Raw genomic sequence first — 17,992 nt, 5'->3', positions numbered from 1 at the left:
TTTTTTCTTGACTTTCAAGAAGCAGCCTGGAAACTCTGGGACAACTGTTCCCACATCAGTGAAAGGGATGAAGTAAATTCCTTCAACCTTCCGCAAATGGTTATTTGTTTAAAATTTATTTAAATTTTAATTTAATTTAAATTTAATTAAATTTAAATTTATTTGTTTAAAGTTTATCTGATCTTGGGCCATATAATTAATATGTAAATTATAGAGCAGGGAATAATGCTTTAGATTTCCATAATAAATGATAGTGATATACAATTTGCTATTACCTATTAAATAGTTTATTTCTTTTAGCTTACCATGTGCCCAGGACTGTATTAGAGGATGGGGGTTCAGTCACTTTAGTGCACAAGATCTCAGCTTCGTGAGATTAGAAACCAATGGAGAACTAAAACTAAAACACCCTACACAGACCAATTCTCTTTCAGCTTGCATAGGTTTTTTTTTTTTTTTTTTTAACAGAGCTTCTGAAACTGATCTGCTGTGTGGGTCTAAGTATTCCGTTTCCCTGATTCAAAGAGGTGGAAAAAATCCACAGTCACATTTAAGCAAAATCCTACATGAGTTTATCAAAAACTATTCCAGGCAAAACATTTTATGCTGAATTGATGGTGCCTAAAATTGCAACATTTTTTCATAACAATGAGGCTTGTTGTAACTGAAGAACTTGCTTCATTTGGGATTCCTCAATGGAGAGAAACAATTTGCATAGTATTTTCCCTAATTTTTGTGATAGGTAGTTCTTTGGTCCAAATATGGGAAATCATTAGAAGGTACAAAAGTTGCAGACTTTGGTCCCAGAACACTTACGTGGACTGGTTTTTCTCTACTGGTCAAAGGTTGGTTGGCTCCAAGGGAGAGCTCTCCTGGTTAGAGATTAAGGAGGAGTGTGGGCAACACTTCAGAGAGCCCCAGAGGAGGGAAATCTGCTATGTTCTTAAAACCGATGATAGGATAAGACTTGAGGAGTGAACCTTGCCTGGTCTGATACTGGGAGCACACTCAATAACCTCTCTCCCAGGCCTCCAGGTTTTGTTTACATGAGGATGGTAGAGAAATGAAATGTAAGGAAGAACTTGCATTCAGTTATGTTCATGCGTCCCTGCCCCGTGACTCTCATGTTCCATGTTATTACAGTTGTCTAGAGTTACGGGTGAGCTCACCTTGGAAGTATAGGGACTGATTATAAACCTAAGGGTGCCTGCACGTAAAACTACTCAGCAGAGCAACTGCTGTATCATAGATGCTTAATAAGTATTAGTCTTCCCTGTCCCCCACATTCCTCTGAACATTTCTCTGACATTTATTGAGCATCTACTCTTTTCCCGGTTCTTTTGAATGGTTAAAATACAAACTTTAGGGTCAAAAGGACCATCCACTTACTACTAATGGTTTAACCTGAAGCAAGTGACCTTCTTTCTCTTAGCTTCAGTTTGTTAGTTGTTAAATCTTTTAAACAGAATTAATGGTAGATATTCTAAAGGATTATTGAGGGATTAAATGAGATCATCTAGGTAAAGTGCTTAGCCCATGCCTGGCACATGGTGAGTACCTAAGAAATGCATCTTCCCTCCCTCCTTTATGCCATATGTCAGCTGCCTGGGTGGCTTAAACAGAAAGTTCTTTTGGCTTGGCAGTGTTTGTTCTGTCTGGGTTTTGGCTTTCTGATGAATGTTTGATTGCCTGATGCCTCTTCAATAAAAGGGAGATGTGCACCTATCACCCCAACCCTGGCCCACACTGAGCCTCTGGCACCCGCTTTCAGCTGAACCAAACCTGGGGAGCTCAGCAGGGGTCCTGATCCCCAAACCCTGAGTCACAAATACCTGAGGAATTATGCAGAAAGTCAGGTCTTGTGCCTTTTCCCCAGAATATTCTGTGAGGACACTTCAGACCCCAAATATGCGACTGGCCACCATGTTTTCCCTCCCTCACCTCCTCTCTCCTCTCCTCTCTCCCTTCCTGCTCTCATTCCCTCCACTCTCTTCTCCTCTTCTTCTATTATTTTCTTTATTTTATGTGTCTTATGAACAAATCCCTAGAAAAGAAGGCTCCTTAGGATGTGGGTTTCCTCCCTCACCCTGCTCCCACATCCCATGAAGATATGTATGACACACTGTTCTTTTGAGGGTACTTCCTATGTCTAAGGATTATGCTAATTGTGCAAAGTGAAAGAAAAAAATGGGCCATGTAGTCTTCTAGAAAAGGCCTATAGCCATATTACATTTTGGGGAAAGTGATGGATTGTTGAGTTATTTTCTATGTTCAGATGTGGTCCTCTCCATTCAGAAAGCCTCATTCAGGAATAAACTCTACCATCCATCCTGTGGCTGCTCAACTTGAACTTGGAGGAGAATGTTCACTGCTGTATTTTTCTTAAATATCTCAGATTATGAACCTATTTGCTTGTAGCCTCCCTTATGACTGCGCCCCCCTGCCGGGATGTCATTGTTGAAATAGAAGATACCAAACCGCTACTGGCTTCTAAGGTAGGTTTCAGAACTGACCCTCGGATACTGTCAGTTTTATCTTCCAGATGTCCAAGCATTTGGTGAACTCAATTAAACAACCATGCAGTGATATTAAAATAATAGTCATGGAACCAATTGATTGAGGACTGAGTAACAGAAAATCATCTGAATCTTGCATTCATCCATAGTTTAGAGGATGTTGTGTAGACTAGTGGCCCTAGGCCCTCACAAATTAGTCACCCAGCATACTTAGAACATTATTCACACCCCGCCCCCACCCCACCCACCAAGAGGGAGAGACACTCAGACACAGACATGGGTGTATTTTCAAACTTCCTGAGATGATTCTGATACATGCATGCAAGTCCGAGAACCGCTGGTGTGGGACCTTCCAAGTGATGCCATTCTCTGGAAAGACAAGTTTCAGGAGTAATTTAACAGCATCACAACATTCAGAAGAACAGCGATACATGAGGCAAACCAGGTTTTTGTTTTGTTTTTCTCCTTCATGAAGCAGAAATGTCATAAATTTAATGTCCCTATTTGTCAGTATAAAGGACACCCGAGACTTTATATTCACTGTGGTTTTGAAGCAGTGAAATAGTTGGAAATAGTCACTCAGTACCCTTTTTAAAACCATTCCAGCCCCTTCCATAAGAAGGAGAGGAAAGAAAATCTTAACCTAGAAAAAAAGAAAACACCAACTATCTTGCTGTTTCTTTTGGCATTTAAGATAAACTCTCACAGCATGTTTTAATATGCAAACTGGCCAAAAAATGCACATGATTGAGCTTTAATATGTTATGACCATAAACAGTGCCTTTAAAAAATCCACTTCCTTCCCACTATGTTAAACTCACTAGCAGTTGGACGGAATTACATGTGGTCTCCATAGCCAGCGCCATGGCAGCCGTACATTTGATTCTACTATCTGGAAATTCTGCACGGTCATAAATGACAATATCACATTCTCCATTCCTCAGGGTAAAATGACAATGTCCACCTTGTAAATAGCCCCAGTCAGTCTCAATAGGACAGTAGTAGCCTTGAGATAAGGAAAGCATAAGATATTTAAGATTATTTATGTAGATTTTCATAACTACTCCAGAAAAAAAGGCAGTATCAGATCTTGCTCAATAATCTACTTCCAACTTTACCATCTAACATTGTCAGTCAATTATTACTGCATGCTTTCTGGGTGCACAGTAGCCCTAAGTACCACTGGGAGCAAAGAGAAGAATAAGTCAATATTCTAAGTCATTTCTTGACAGTAGTTAATAGATGACTAGACTACTGTAGCAACCCATTGTGAGAGGTTAGTTTGTAGCATAGCAGGATTGGGGATGGGAGTCGTTCCCGCTGCACAATATGTGACTTTAATCAGCTTGCTCTCCTCAAACCTAGTTGAGGTACACTGTGCTGGTAAGAAAGGATTATTAGAATCTCCTCGGAACACCCGAGCCCACCTGTTCATCCAGGTAGACATTGTACATCCCTGTAAAGTCAAATGAGCAGCGTTGAGCTTTTGGAAGAGCCAATGACAAACTTGCTGATGTCCTGCGTGACACGTATATGTAATGTACATATATTACCACTAACTCAATTCAGGCCTTGTATCTGGGTAAAATGAGGGAGTCGGTCAAAACTAACCATGGTGTTGCTGGGGGCTGGAGACTTTGTCTTTAGGTGACAGCATCATGTTCTGGATACCCATGGCATCACCCTGTGATGTCCATGGGAGCTCTTAACAAGTAGGCTCAGCACTATCATGAGAAATAAGAACCTGGGCAAACTGCTCACGTGCTAGCCAGATGACATGGACATGTCTACATGCCATCTCAACAACTGCCTTCCAATTCCAGTGCTTAAGCAGTATGTCAACAGCACTCAGCAAAATGGCTTCTCCAAGGACAGTGCATGTATGTATGATAAGAAAATGCATGAAGCTGTCTGGGACTGTGGGACTTGATCTGAAGACTCTTATTCTTTCTGATTCTTTCTACTGGTAGATTTTGGAGTGAAAGGTGATCCTTAAACACATAAGATTCTTTTAAGACTAAGGGAAGAATCCCCTGTGCCCTTTAATTATAACTTGACTCTGATTGTGAGGCTCGTATAGATATAATAAAGTGTTTGTTTCCTACCAGCTGCTTCTGTTACTTTTACAACAAATAATGAGCAAGTGGGCACAAATGAGTCCTCCCATACTAATCCTAGATTTTACAATCATCAACTTGTCTTGAATGATTTTCTTTTAAAAAAAGAAAAAAAGGCACACACTCTTCTTTGAAGCAGTTTGGTATAACTGAAAATAATGTGATTAAACAGACTCAGACATCGAAATTCGGGAACCAATAAGTGTGTAAAAGTAGTTTTGGTAAAGAAACCCCCTCTCTCCAAAATCTCAGTCAGCTGTGATGATTTAACCCTTCATCCTGCTTTGGAATGAATCTAATAAAAAGGATTGACACATCTATCTTTCTCTCTGACACTCTTAGTAATTCTGTTGTGTGGGACAAAACTCAACCTGGACGTGCAGAAGGGAAACCTGCGGAGACCTGGTAGTCCTCTCACACAGCACGGTGGGAAGTGCCTCTAGCAACAAGTTGTTCTCTCCACATGCTAGAAATTAACTTGAAGTTAGGATTTCTGAAAGGGAATCTAATTAGCATTTCTTCAAACTGCCCCTGAGGGTGAGCTTAGCTAATGTCCCAGAAGGTGCCAAGAAAGATCTCAAGTTCCTACATTCTAGTTTTCTCTTCTCACATCTCCTGGATGTGCCTCTAGATCAGGGGTGAAATCTCCATGCAAAACTCAAGTGGAAAGATTTGGCCAATGAGAAACTTGACATCCTCATATTAGAACAATTCTGACGAATGAGCACTTATTTGGTGCTATAACATAGGTACGGGGGCGGGAACAAGAAAAAGGTACCTACATGATAATATTGCAATCACACACATCTGTGACGGGAGAGTTGTTGAAGGGATGAGAATTAGAATTAGACCAGGTTGGGGACATACTTCAGGTGCTAAGTGGAATGAAAGGTTTGGGGCAGGAAGATGAGCAGCTGCACAACTCTCTCCTGAGCTGACCATTCTCACAGACTGTGAGACTGTCCAACTTCTCTGAAAACATGCAAAAGAGTTACACACAGTAACAAACAAAAGGCTTAGCAGTAGTCCCTCACATGCTGTGCTTTCAGCAGGGTGAATGTATATGTATATGTGTTCAATGATGAGAACACCTTGCTTAGAATAATTTAAAGAATGTCTCAAAATGTCGATAAACATAAAGCATGAGTGAAACATAATTTCTCCTTCTCTCTTTCTCTTTGAACCTAATGTTGGCGGGGTCTTAAACCTCATATCTGTGTGACCTGTTATATGGTTTGCCCTCTTCCTGGCCATACACGTGCATTGCAGCTGACGGAAAAGGTAACTATACATTTTTTTAGGTTTAAGATTCATGTATTTTGGCCTATAATTGATATACAAATAAAATTTTTCTAAATCCAGGGGGAGGAGGTTGCTGATCCATAAAAGGGAAATAACTCTTTGTAACTGTAACACGCACATTAGTGTGTGCCTTCATATATATATATATATATATATATATATGTGTGTGTGTGTGTGTGTGTGTGTGTGTGCGCATTTATACTATGTGTATATATGTTAGCATGTAATGTAAGTATATACCTATATATACATATATGTGCATATATATTATATTTATAAACATAAATAAGAAATAGACTTTTGTGAGCTTTGTTCCTCACTCCCAAAACTCAATAGGAGCTATATCGTAGGTGACACTTGTACTTTTGGCAACATCACTATTTCTGAGACAGATTAAAATAAGCAATGAGTGTCTGATGGTTTGTTTTTTGCTTTTTTTTTTCAGTACTGAGGACTAAATCTAGGGGTACTCTATCACTGAACTACACACCTTGCCCCTTTTATTTTATTGCTGAGACAGGGTCTCCCTACATTGCTGAGGCTATTCTTGAACTTGAGATCCTCTAGCCTCAACCTCCCTAGTAACTGGATCTGTTCTTGTTACAAATCTGAGTGGGAGGGTTTCTGTAGTTTGAAAATATTCTGCAGGTGACTCTTATTGTCCCTTTTGCCCAAACAAGAGCCATCAAAACCAGAGATTCCCTTGGGTTAGCTCAATAGTGCTTTCCTAGGCTGGGGATGTGGCTCAAGTGGTAGTGAGCCTGCCTGGCATGTGTGGGGCACTGGGTTCAATCCTCAACATCACGTAAAAAATAAAATAAAGATATTGTGTCCACCTAAAACTAAAAAAAAAAAAATATTTAAAAAAAATAGTGCTTGCCTAGCATGTGATAGGCCTTGGGTCAATACCCAGTACTGGGGAGGAAAAACCCTGAAATTCTCAACCCTGACTACACATTAGATACCTGGGGAACTAATGAGAACATTCTGGATGCCAGGTCTTAGCCCATGTTGATTGAATCAGAATCCACAATGACAGGTTGGGAGCTGGTCTAAATGAACCATGCTGCCTTTCTACTTGTGTTTCATGCTTAAAATTTTTGAAAGCTCTTCCTCTTAATAATCTTATATGATTTCCAAATCAACTCTCTGAGGTAAATGGAGAGATAGAGGCAGATTGTTATTATCCCACTCGGTGGATGAAGAAATCTATGCTCAGAGATGTTCAACAACTTGTCCAAGCCAGCGTGGTGTGTAACAAATGATTTTGGTTATAACATAAGAATGGAACTTGAATTAGAACCAGTTTTTCCAACCCTTAGATTAGTGTACAGTGTGTTACAATACATCACTGGCTAAATGAGTTGGGGAAATGAGAGAGGAAAAACCATACAGTAGAGGTTTTATTTTAATTTATTTGCACATATAAATATCATCGGGTAAAAATAAATAATAGATTTTATAGAGAATGTAAGAAAATCATCTAATATAGCTGTGGATATTAAAACCAAATACATCCCATTGTCTGGGGTGGTCATTTCTCTAACTTCTAAGCAGAAACATCATGAATGTTTTGTCCGCAGTGTGCATTAACAAAGGTATATAAGCTCACTTTAATTGTGTCAGAAGTACCTCTCTTACCTATTTCATTGTTTTCCTGCATAAATTGGAAATTTCTAGTCATCAGTTAAAAAAATTTTTTTTTCATTTTGACTTATCTTTAGGAGGAGGAAATTGTTGACTGGTGGAGTAAATTTTATGCTTCCTCAGGGGAACATGAAAAATGTGGACAGTATATCCAGAAAGGCTATTCCAAACTCAAGGTATGGACCTATGCTCTTGTGGGTGGAGGACTCAAGATCCATTAAAACTGGCCCCACGCAGAGCTAAGAAGACTAAAGGGCCACCATGGCTGCTGATGGGGAGGGGCCAGGAATACCTCTGGCCTGCCAGAGAGCCCTCTCACAACAGGTTTGGCTTTGCCAAGATTCCAGGGCTTGAGGATAGCTGTTGAGTTAGGGTTGCGTGACTGCCACTTTGGAGCCTGGGGGCATCTGGCAGAGGGTTGGAAATGGGTTGGTACCACACTAATTAGGGGAACAATTATCCATTTTTGACTCAGGGAGACCCAGAAGTCGTGGTGCTCTTTGCAGAACGGCATTGGTTGTCAACATGCTTCATTCTGTTTCCTGAATGAGGATGGGTTTTGCTGGCTGAAAAGTTGATTCAGTTACATGTATCCAGCATAAAATCACAACCATGGGCACATGTGTCCAGGAGAAAAAAAACCTATTGAGCTAGGCAGGGCTGGCTCTCTCCGATCCGTCTGTTAACATTCTGAGTTTTCTAATTCTTCATTCAACTTCTCAGCCTCTAATGCACTCAAGTAGAAGCAAATGCTAAAGTAGCTTGAGCAATGTATAGGAGGAAAAGACCTTTAATGAGAAATATGCAATCATTAAAATACTTTTCCCCATCAAAGTAGAAAAATCTAAATCTTTTTATGTTATTGTCATAATGGCTTATCGCAGCCTAAGAGTGTTAAAAAAAAATCACTAATTTAGAAAAAGGATCCAACTGGGTTGGGACATCCATCTCACACTCCAGCTCCCTCCCTCCTTCCCTTCCTTTCTTCCTTCCTTCTTACCTTCTCTCCCTGTTTCTCATCTTTTCTCCTCTCCTTTTCTATATTTTTAAAAATCAAGATATAATTTGCATGCAATAAAGTCATTCATTCAACAAGTTTTGATTGTACACACCCATGAAAACCACCGCCCAAAAAGACAAAGAACATTTCCATCACCATAGAACACTCCCTTGTACCCCTTTCCAGCCAACTCCCCACAACCTTCGCTCTTTTTGGAGGCAACCGACCTGATTTCTATCACCAAAGATTGTTTTTGCTTGTTTTTATACTTTATATGAATGGAGTCACACAGTGTTCATCCTCTGTGTATCTGACTTCTTTTTTTAATATTTTTAAATTTTTTAGTTATAGATGGACACAATATCTTTATTTTGTTTATTTTTTTGTGGTGCTGAGGTTTGAACCCAGTGCCTCACATGTGCGAGGCAAGCGCTCTGCCAGCGCTCTGCCACTGAGCCACAACCCTGGGTGTCTGGCTTCTTTAGTCCCATGTGTTACTTTTGAGACTGACCATGTTGTTATCTCAGTAGTTTGTCCTTCTTATTGCCGAGTAGTATCCTTGCTGTAGATACACCACATCGTGGATGATTTGGACAGGTTTTCATTTCCTTTCGGTTAATACTTAGGAATGTAGTTTGGGGGATCCTACCATAGGTAAATATTTAACTCTATCAAAAACTGTCAGACATTTTCCAAAGGGGTTGTATCATTCTACACCCAAAGCAGAAGAGAGTTCGGGTTGCTCTACCCATATCCACGTGACCCTTTGGTATTGTGGGTCCTTTTGGTTTTAGGTTCTATCTGTATTGTAATAAGAAATGAAGAATCCCTTGATGGTTTTCAGATATATGATTGTGAACTGGAGGAAGTAGCAGACTTCGAGGGCCTCACTGACTTCTCAGATACTTTCAAGTTGTACCGAGGCAAATCAGAGGAGAATGAAGATCCTTCCGTGGTAGGAGAGTTTAAGGTGGGTGAAAAGCGTGCTTTCACTCTGGCTTACAACCCACCTTTATTTTCTTCATGAACCCAGAATAGAGGACACCCAACCTCTGGGCAGCATCATGTTCTCTGACCTCTGAAGGAAGAGAAACTGGTAACGAGGGAAAGGCACTGGGGAGAGCCAGGTTGGCCAAAGCCATGCTGACTGCCCCCTCCTTTCTGCCTGCTCTTGCCAGCCAGTTTTGAATCCTACCGATGCAAACCTTCCCAAGACTTGGTTCCTCCTCCCCATTCCACTGCTTTTCAGGCTTTTAGCAGGTCCATTATGACCATCTCCCACTTGACTGTCCTTTCTCCTGTGAGTCCATCCTCCCTGCAACCAAATCTGCTTCTGCATCTTGATGGCTTAAAGACATCACTTGGGTTTCCACAAGATCAAGTCTCAACTCCTTCCAAAGGCAGAGCTGGCCTTTCATAAGTGACATGTCTCCCCTCCACACCTCCCTCATTGCCCTACCCTCCCTGCTCAGAGAACCTCTCCCAAGCCCCAAACACACCTTGTGTCTCACAGCTCAGAGCCTTGGGACAGGCTCTTCTTCCTTCCCTGGATGCCTTCCTTCCCTCTTTGTGGTCTGACAAAGTCCTACTCTTGCTCTAAGCACCAGCTCAAATGTCATACTCTTTGTCAACAGTTTCCTGATTGCCTCAGGCGCTGTGACTCACTCCTGCTCTGGGCTCCCAAAGGTCTGGGTTCCCTTCGCAGTGAAAGCACCTTTCACATTGTGTTGGGGTTTATGGCTGCCTCTCCCTCAACCACACTTGGCAAAGCCATGGCAGAGATGCTGCCTCTTCCTAATCCTTTGCCAATAGCAGACATGGCTGATGGATCAGGGGATTATACCCTACACACAATCTCAAATCCTTCTTACAGCCTCCCACCTAGCAGTCAAGAGGGCATGAGAATCAGGCAAAGCTAACAACCCTGTGCCATCTACACTCCTTGAGTTTTGGGTTCTCGACATCTAGCACATAGTAGGTGCTTCCTTTATGCCATTTGCCTTAATGAAGAGAGATGGAACTTAGGCCCTCATATTCCAATTCCAGCTTCAGTAATTTCCCCTGTACTTGAGCTGGTTTCAGTATAAGAGAGATGGCCTCTCCCACTGTCCCCTCCTGCTGGCCTGCTGGTGCGTTTACTCAAAAAGCATTTGTGTCCCTACTAGATGCATATCTCCAAGTTAGACCCAAGATGGCCAGAACCTAATGTCCCCACCTTAAGTAGCTCCCAGTCTAGTGGAGGATGTGAACAACAGATAGAACATTTCATCATGGGGTCAGTGTGGTGACAGGCCTAGCACAAGGTTAGAGGTGAGCACAGGAGAGGCACACCCACCCCTGGGCAGTCCAGGAGGTGTCCTGGAAGAAGTGATCCTTTTAGCTGAGACCTGAAGGCTGAGCAGGAGACTCCTAGGAGTGTCCCTAGGTGTACAGGGGTGAGGGGAGAGAAGGGAAAACACCCTTTGTACTTTATTGAATTTTTTCCTCTCTCTATGTGTAGCTTTTCATTTCTTCTTGCCACCACCACCCCCACAACGACCAGAGTCACCTCCACCTGCTGCCCAGGTTATTGCTTGCTCTTCCTGCTCAGTCCTGCCCTCTCTTTCCCCCCTGTGATCCCTCAATGACTTGATAGTCATTTGACTTTCCCTACAAGAAACACGCAAAGAGCCATGGTTTTGTTTTTTTTTCTTTCGCAAAGACAGCCCCTTCCTCGCCTAATCCCACCACCCTGGCAAGCTATCCCCCAAGTGCCCTGGGGAGCAGGGCACATCTCAGGAGCCCTCTACCCGGGTTGCCCAGGGCCCAGTGAGTCAAGCCTGTGTCTTTTTCCTAGGGCTCCTTTCGAATCTACCCACTGTCCGATGACCCCAGCGTGCCAGCCCCTCCCCGGCAGTTTCGGGAATTACCTGACAGTGTGGCTCAGGAATGCACGGTTCGGATTTACATTGTTCGGGGCTTAGAGCTCCAGCCCCAGGACAACAATGGCCTGGTAAGAGTTTGGGTGTGGGACCTTCTCCTGTAGCAAGATAATTACAGTCATCAGCCACAATAATTGTCACGTTCTTTCTTTCTGGGCGTCTGTTATCTCACTAGGGGAAAGATACTCTATCAAAACAATGTATTCAGGAGTATTGTCCCCATGGGGATTTACCTAAGATTTGCAGGGGCTTAAGGCCCTCTGGTTCATCCTTCTCATTTTACAGATGTGACCTGGGACACATTTGCTCCAGTCACAGGGCCAGCAGGGGCAGAGTCAGGACCCCACCCCCACCCCACATGGCTGCTCTGCAGGCCCGCTGGCTGCCTGCCACCCAAAGGGGAACGTTGCTCAGGGCTCCTCCCAAGCTCATGGGTGCCACAGAGGCCACCCTGTCATCAGTTAGGAGAGGGTGTGGAAACAAGCTCAGTGTATCCCAGAAATTGACTTCCACTTGCACCCGATGTACATGACATGACATAACATCTCATCTGTCTTGTCCCCGCAGTGTGACCCTTACATAAAAATAACACTGGGTAAAAAAGTAATTGAAGACCGTGACCACTATATTCCCAACACTCTCAACCCAGTTTTTGGCAGGTAATGTACATTTTTAAACATTTTTTCTGTCATTCATTACTTTATGGAATATGCCCTGAGGATGTAATGTGTGCTTATCTCTGGGCTAGGCCCTAAAACTGTGGTGATGAATTCAATATTCTAGTCGGGGAAGAAGTCAATAAATAGGTAAATGCACAAATGAAAGGATTTCATGAAATTGGAAAGTGCCTTGAGGAAAGTCAGTCAGGAGGCGCGCTTCCCTGAGGAGAGATTTGCTTTGAGACCTTGGGAGGTGGAGGGACAGGGACCATGGAAGGCCCAGGAGCTGGATAATCTTGTGCATTCTGCACCAGAACAGGTGCAGAGCTTTAGCTGTAGTGAAATTCTAGTCTCTCTTCCGGAATCCAGTTTGAGCTCTCTGCTTTGGTCCCACCAATTCGATCCAGAGACTGTATTATTGATTCTGTCATCCAAATCGAGGAGGATGCAAAAAGTTATAAGGTTAAAACGTCCTGCTCCATTTGTCTTCTGTTTCCAATGTTTCTTGAAATAGCATTATTTTCTTCGTGGTTACAACCTAGGGCTTGTTTCTGAACTTTGCATTTATTTCATGGGAACCATCTCAAATGATCGATATGAAGTCATCTCTATGTAGGACCAACAGTTCTCAGCTACAAATGGCTCCACATTTAATAACAGCTGATATTGACTGAGCATACAGTGTGCAGGGCCCATGCAAAGCCACTCAACTAAAACATCTCAAAAGTCTCACACTCTGAGGTGCTGCTTTTATCCCTGTTTCACAACAGAGGCAACTGAGGCTAGAGGGGATCCGTGCATACCATACCCAGCTGCTAAGGGCAGAGGCAGAATTCAGGCCCAGGTCATATCACCCCAGCACCAGAGCTGCTTCATCACAGAACTCTGTTGCTGCCACCATCTGATTTTTAACCAGGTCAAACTTATTAATGGGGCAGGGCAGGTTCACAGCAGGTTAGCAGCCCAGCTTCACAGGTGAGGAAAGAGGTCCATCACAGGGCCCGGGTATAGGTGGAATTCCTGACTCCAAGCCCCAGGCCTTTCCAGCACCCTTGGCAGTGCTTTACATTCGTGGCAAAGTCATCACTTGTAGAAAAATGTTCTTTGTTCAAATATTTGTGAAAACAGTGTTATTTGTACAGAACCTTGCTGAGTGGAAGACTACTCAGTCTTTGTCTTGTGTCCTATATTTGTTGGTTTGTGCCCTTATGCATTCTCTCTCTTTCTCTCTCCCATGCATATATGCATGCACACACTCACACACGCACACACACACACATGCACATACACACTCACACACTCAAGAGTCTGCCACTCAAAGTCTCTCAGGTTCAACACACTCTTCTCACAGTCAGTAATACACTGTGCACACAAGACCACACACTCAGCCCCCAGGCATGCACAGGGGCACACGCGCACGCGCGCACACACACACACACACACACACCGGGGCCACATGCTGGAGCCAGGGAGTGGAAGTAATCCTCTGGCATGGCAATGTGATCGTTTTCCTTTTCTTCCTCTGATCCAACCCCAAGGTCTAGACAGGAAAAGGCACGCAGGGCAGGAAGGAGGGCCAGGGAAGTGGGGAAAGCCAGCTTTAAAGAGAGAAAGGCGGCCCTGTCTGGTGGCTCGTCTCAGAGGAGCCAAACATAAGCTTAATTAAGTGGCAGGAAAAGTCTTGCTCAGAGTCACCCTGGGAGGAAGTGATGCTGTCAGGGTCTGTGGCCAATGGCCGTCTGGCGGTGCGCAGACTTCCCCTCATCCAGCAGGGTGGAGCCAAGGAGACGCTGGCTTTGCAGTCCCTCAGGTGGCTCTGGTCCATGGCCTTGGACTTAGGAGGTAGCTTTCTTCTTAGCAGAGACTCTTGAGGACTCTAGACAGGAAATCAGGAAGGAGTAACCTTTCCTACATGCTCGGCCATCGTTCCCCATATTCCTCTCAAACCATGTCATTCTCCAGATTACGTTCAACAGAATATCAGTGTTTTTGGTAAGATATTGATTGATGTTCCAAGGGTTGGGGGAAGTAATCCTTAGTCAAATCAAGACACCTGGGTTAAACATATAATAATTACAGGGGTTTTTTAGAGTCAATAGTCCAAAAATAAGTGGTTCTCAACCTTATTTGATCAAACAATTCTATTTTCTCAAAGGACACATATGACCTATTCTTTGGATTCCAGGATTGGAAATGTGATGCTATGGGGCATCAGTGGGTATGACGCTTCCTTCCCCTTTCTCCTGTGGTTATCTGCCTCATGCAGGCCTCAGGGTAGCTACCACAGCCTAGAGAAGTCACTCAGATTTCCCTAGAAACCATTCTGGAAGTTTTTCCAAAGCCACATTCACATACACCCTTCTGCTTAGATGGATTAATATCCCTGACTCTTTAGGCAGGAACCAGTCCACACATCAACGTGCATGCCATACGGGGCAGGAAATACAGGGGTAGAGGGGCCTTGCACAGTCTTTCCTTCACAAAACTTATTGATCACCTTCTATGAACCTAGTAACTCGGTGGACAGTGCAAACACAGAGGCCAAACCCTGCCCATTTGGAGCAGATGTGCACAAATTAGCATTCTCTGGATCATGTTGCTCACTTGCCACTAAAAGTACTGCTGGTTATTTCTGTATCTTAGAACTGTCTACATTTTATAGAAAAAAATCTTGAAATTCCAGAACTTAAAGCAGAACCAGGGGGGCCTTGGAGAAGGAGGGAGCTTTCCTGGAACCTGTATATCACACTGTATTGACGGAATTCCACTCACACACCTCCCCCACCTCTGTGCTCTTATAGGGTGGATTCCACTGTGTTCCATGGGGGAGGAATCTCTGTTGAAGAAGAGGAAGGAACAGAGTAGGGACACAGATAAAGGGCTGCAAGTCAGTGTTCTGGTGCTATACTCCTTTCCCTGCTGCGAGAGATGCTCAGGTGCCCTGGTAAATAGGAATGAGATAATAGTGAAGTTAATGATATTATGATACTTTATCATTATTAAGTAGGTTATAATCCTGCCAAATGCTTTCTAAACATTTTTTCACTTGACCCTTCTAACAATGTAGATGGTGTGTATTCTCACCATTTTACAGGAGAAAAAAATGAATGCAGAGAGATTAAGTAGGTGGCCTGGAGTCCCATAGCTAGCAAGCAGGAGTTGGGATTGGGAGATAGCCATTTCAGCTCATGCTTTTTTCCTGAGTGAGCATGTGTTATCTTATTTATTACTGTCACTTACTACCTGTCAAGTCTCCTCACCCATCCTAGTGGTCCTGGTCTGTTGTTCTCCAGCAGCCATAGTGGCTGCCTGGGAATTCTTTGCATGGAGCCCTGGTTCTGGTGAGTTGCCCGGATGGACTGTGGCGATTCTAACCCTACATTTCTTTATTTAGAATGTATGAACTGAATTGCTACTTACCTCAAGACAAAGACCTGAAAATTTCTGTCTATGATTATGACACCTTTACTCGTGATGAAAAAGTAGGAGAAACCATCATCGATCTGGAGAACCGCTTCCTGTCCCGGTTCGGGTCCCACTGTGGCATCCCTGAGCAGTACTGTGTGTAAGTGACTCCACCCACACCAGCTTCTGTGGAGGCTTTGCCTCTCCACCTCGGTGCCTTTCTTCACTGGGCCACTGCCCCTTTCAGTAAGTGACATGCCATTTCTAATGATAAGCTTACTTTAGGGAGAATCAAGGCCACCACGTTTCCCAATTCACATTGTGGTCTGTGTAAGTTGGTGGCCACTGGAGAAGTGCAGTGCCCTTTGGGAGCAGAAGTGGCAGCACTCAGAGAACCAGTTCCCCCTGCCCCTCTCTGAGCCCCCTCTTGGCTGTCAGGACCTGAGGCTGGCAATGTTTGAAGGCAGGAAGGAGTTCTCTGCCCTGTGGAAACAAGGATTCGGTGTCCTCCCTCCCCAACTCGATCAGTTCTGTGATGTCTCTCTTCCCCTGACTGCTACCCTTTGCCTTTCTAAGTATCTACAAAATTTGGAATCTCTAGTTTATGAATAATCTCAAACTCTCCATTTCTATAGTGGAGGAAACGGAGAACAAAAAATAATAATGATGAGTAAATAATAATGATGGATTTGGTTGAAGCCAAAATAACATGTGGATTTGAGGCTTCAAAAGAGATTTCTAGGCAAAAGTCAAAGTGTACAGCACATTCCCTGCTCTCATTATGCCTAGTGCTTAGAAGCACATGGGTACAGTACATACGGGTGAGAAAACCTTGGGGCCCTGTAGTAACCCCGGGCATATGATGTTATTTACAGTTCTGGAGTAAATACTTGGCGAGATCAATTGAGACCAACGCAGTTGCTTCAAAATGTAGCCAGATTCAAAGGCTTCCCGCCACCCATCCTTTCTGAAGATGGAAGCAGAATCAGATATGGAGGGAAAGAATACAGTTTGGATGAATTTGGTGAGTGCAGAGCTGCGGTTTGTAAGCAAACTATAATAACCTATTTCTGTTGGGGGGTTTGGGGAAGGGAGATGGACAGAGCCAGAACCCTAGTTGTACTCTATAAGACCTGCACACGTGACTCTAACTAACAAAAGCCACATTATAGTAGAGTTTTTCTGTCTTGTCAAGCACCAGCATGGACATTCTCCTGTCTGCCTTATGTTTCACTTGCCCTTTTCAGGTCACAGCCATTTGAGCTTTGAACACCAAGTTCTGGTAATTAACTAATTTCTATGTAATACATAATTCATTCAAAAATGCTCAGATGACAGGCCAAGAATTTCTCTTCTATGTTTATTCCATCATTTATTCCATCCCTTCTCTAAGATGCCTCATGGATGTGGGAGATGGTTCAAGAGCCAGCTAAGTTCCATATGGCTCATGTCCAAGTTTGGGGTCTTTCTCTTTGTCATGCGATAATTTGTAACACAACCAAACCATCCTGACACATAATCAACTAGCCACACCATGACCAAGACTGAAATTAAGTTCCATAGAGCATAAGAGCTACGGTATGCTTCCATGTTTTGTAGGGGAAAGGACTTCCACATGAGGTCCTGGTGGGGCCAGCCTTGAGGGTGCACGGGAAAGGTGAGCACAGATGCATAGGCGTAAAAGGAATTCCTGTTCTTCAGCTTGATTCTTGACACTGTAAGAAACTAGGTTTTTGTCTTTCCATTTTGAAAAGGACTTAGTCAAGTGCAAAGATGATTAGATGTTTAAGAAATGTTGGTGGGGCTGGGGATGTGGCTCAAGGGGTAGCGAGCTCGCCTGGAATGCGTGCGGCCCGGGTTCGATCCTCAGCACCACATACAAAAACAAAGATGTTGTGTCTGCCGAAAACTAAAAAAAATAAATATTAAAAAAAAACCTCTCTCTCTCTCTCTCTCTCTCTCCCCTCTCTCTCTCTCTATCTTTAAAAAAGAAAGAAAGAAAGAAAAAGAAATGTTGGTGCTGCAAACACTATTGAGAATAAAATGGAAAACATCATGGTCTGGTAGTTAAGGTTACCTCCAAATAATCAAATATCTATCCCCCCCACCCCAAAAAGCTCTATCAGTAATGGAGATTGTTTACAGACCAAATCACCCCCAAAAAAACTTAACAACTAAAAACAACCATTTTTGTTTTGCTCAGTTGTGTGGGTCAGGAACTGCTCAGTTGAGTAATTCTTCTTTGAAGTCTCTCATGGGGCTGCATTCATCTGAAAGCTCAGCTGATGGGGACTGGCCAACATGGCTCACACACATGGCTAGCAGAGGATGCTGGCTCTCCCTGAACTTACAACCATAGCACCTAAACGGGCCTTTCCAACTGGGCAGTCTCTGGTACTCAGACTCCTTACTGATGGATGGGTTC

At 43.3% G+C, this 17,992-nt stretch overlaps 1 protein-coding gene across 2 annotated transcripts in view; it reads left to right on the top strand.

Annotated features, from left to right (window-relative positions):
- The window catches only part of Myof (myoferlin), a 151,351-nt gene that overhangs the window by 116,838 nt on the left and 16,521 nt on the right, over nt 1–17,992 (top strand). For both annotated transcript variants that reach the window (XM_046449805.2, XM_046449804.2), the window contains 8 exons: nt 2,419–2,495; nt 5,903–5,914; nt 7,660–7,758; nt 9,427–9,552; nt 11,419–11,574; nt 12,071–12,162; nt 15,557–15,727; nt 16,443–16,591. In XM_046449805.2, coding sequence (XP_046305761.1) covers nt 2,419–2,495; nt 5,903–5,914; nt 7,660–7,758; nt 9,427–9,552; nt 11,419–11,574; nt 12,071–12,162; nt 15,557–15,727; nt 16,443–16,591 — 882 coding nt within the window. The remainder of the gene's footprint in view (nt 1–2,418; nt 2,496–5,902; nt 5,915–7,659; nt 7,759–9,426; nt 9,553–11,418; nt 11,575–12,070; nt 12,163–15,556; nt 15,728–16,442; nt 16,592–17,992) is intronic.

Source organism: Marmota monax, unplaced genomic scaffold (genome assembly GCF_021218885.2).
Source record: "Marmota monax isolate L192 unplaced genomic scaffold, Marmota_monax_Labrador192_F-V1.1 WCK01_AAM20220418_F8-fsc00004, whole genome shotgun sequence".
NCBI classification, from domain to species: Eukaryota; Metazoa; Chordata; class Mammalia; order Rodentia; family Sciuridae; genus Marmota; species Marmota monax.
The sequence above is the reverse complement of the archived record's forward strand: the minus strand, read 5'-3'. Positions and strand labels throughout refer to the sequence as shown.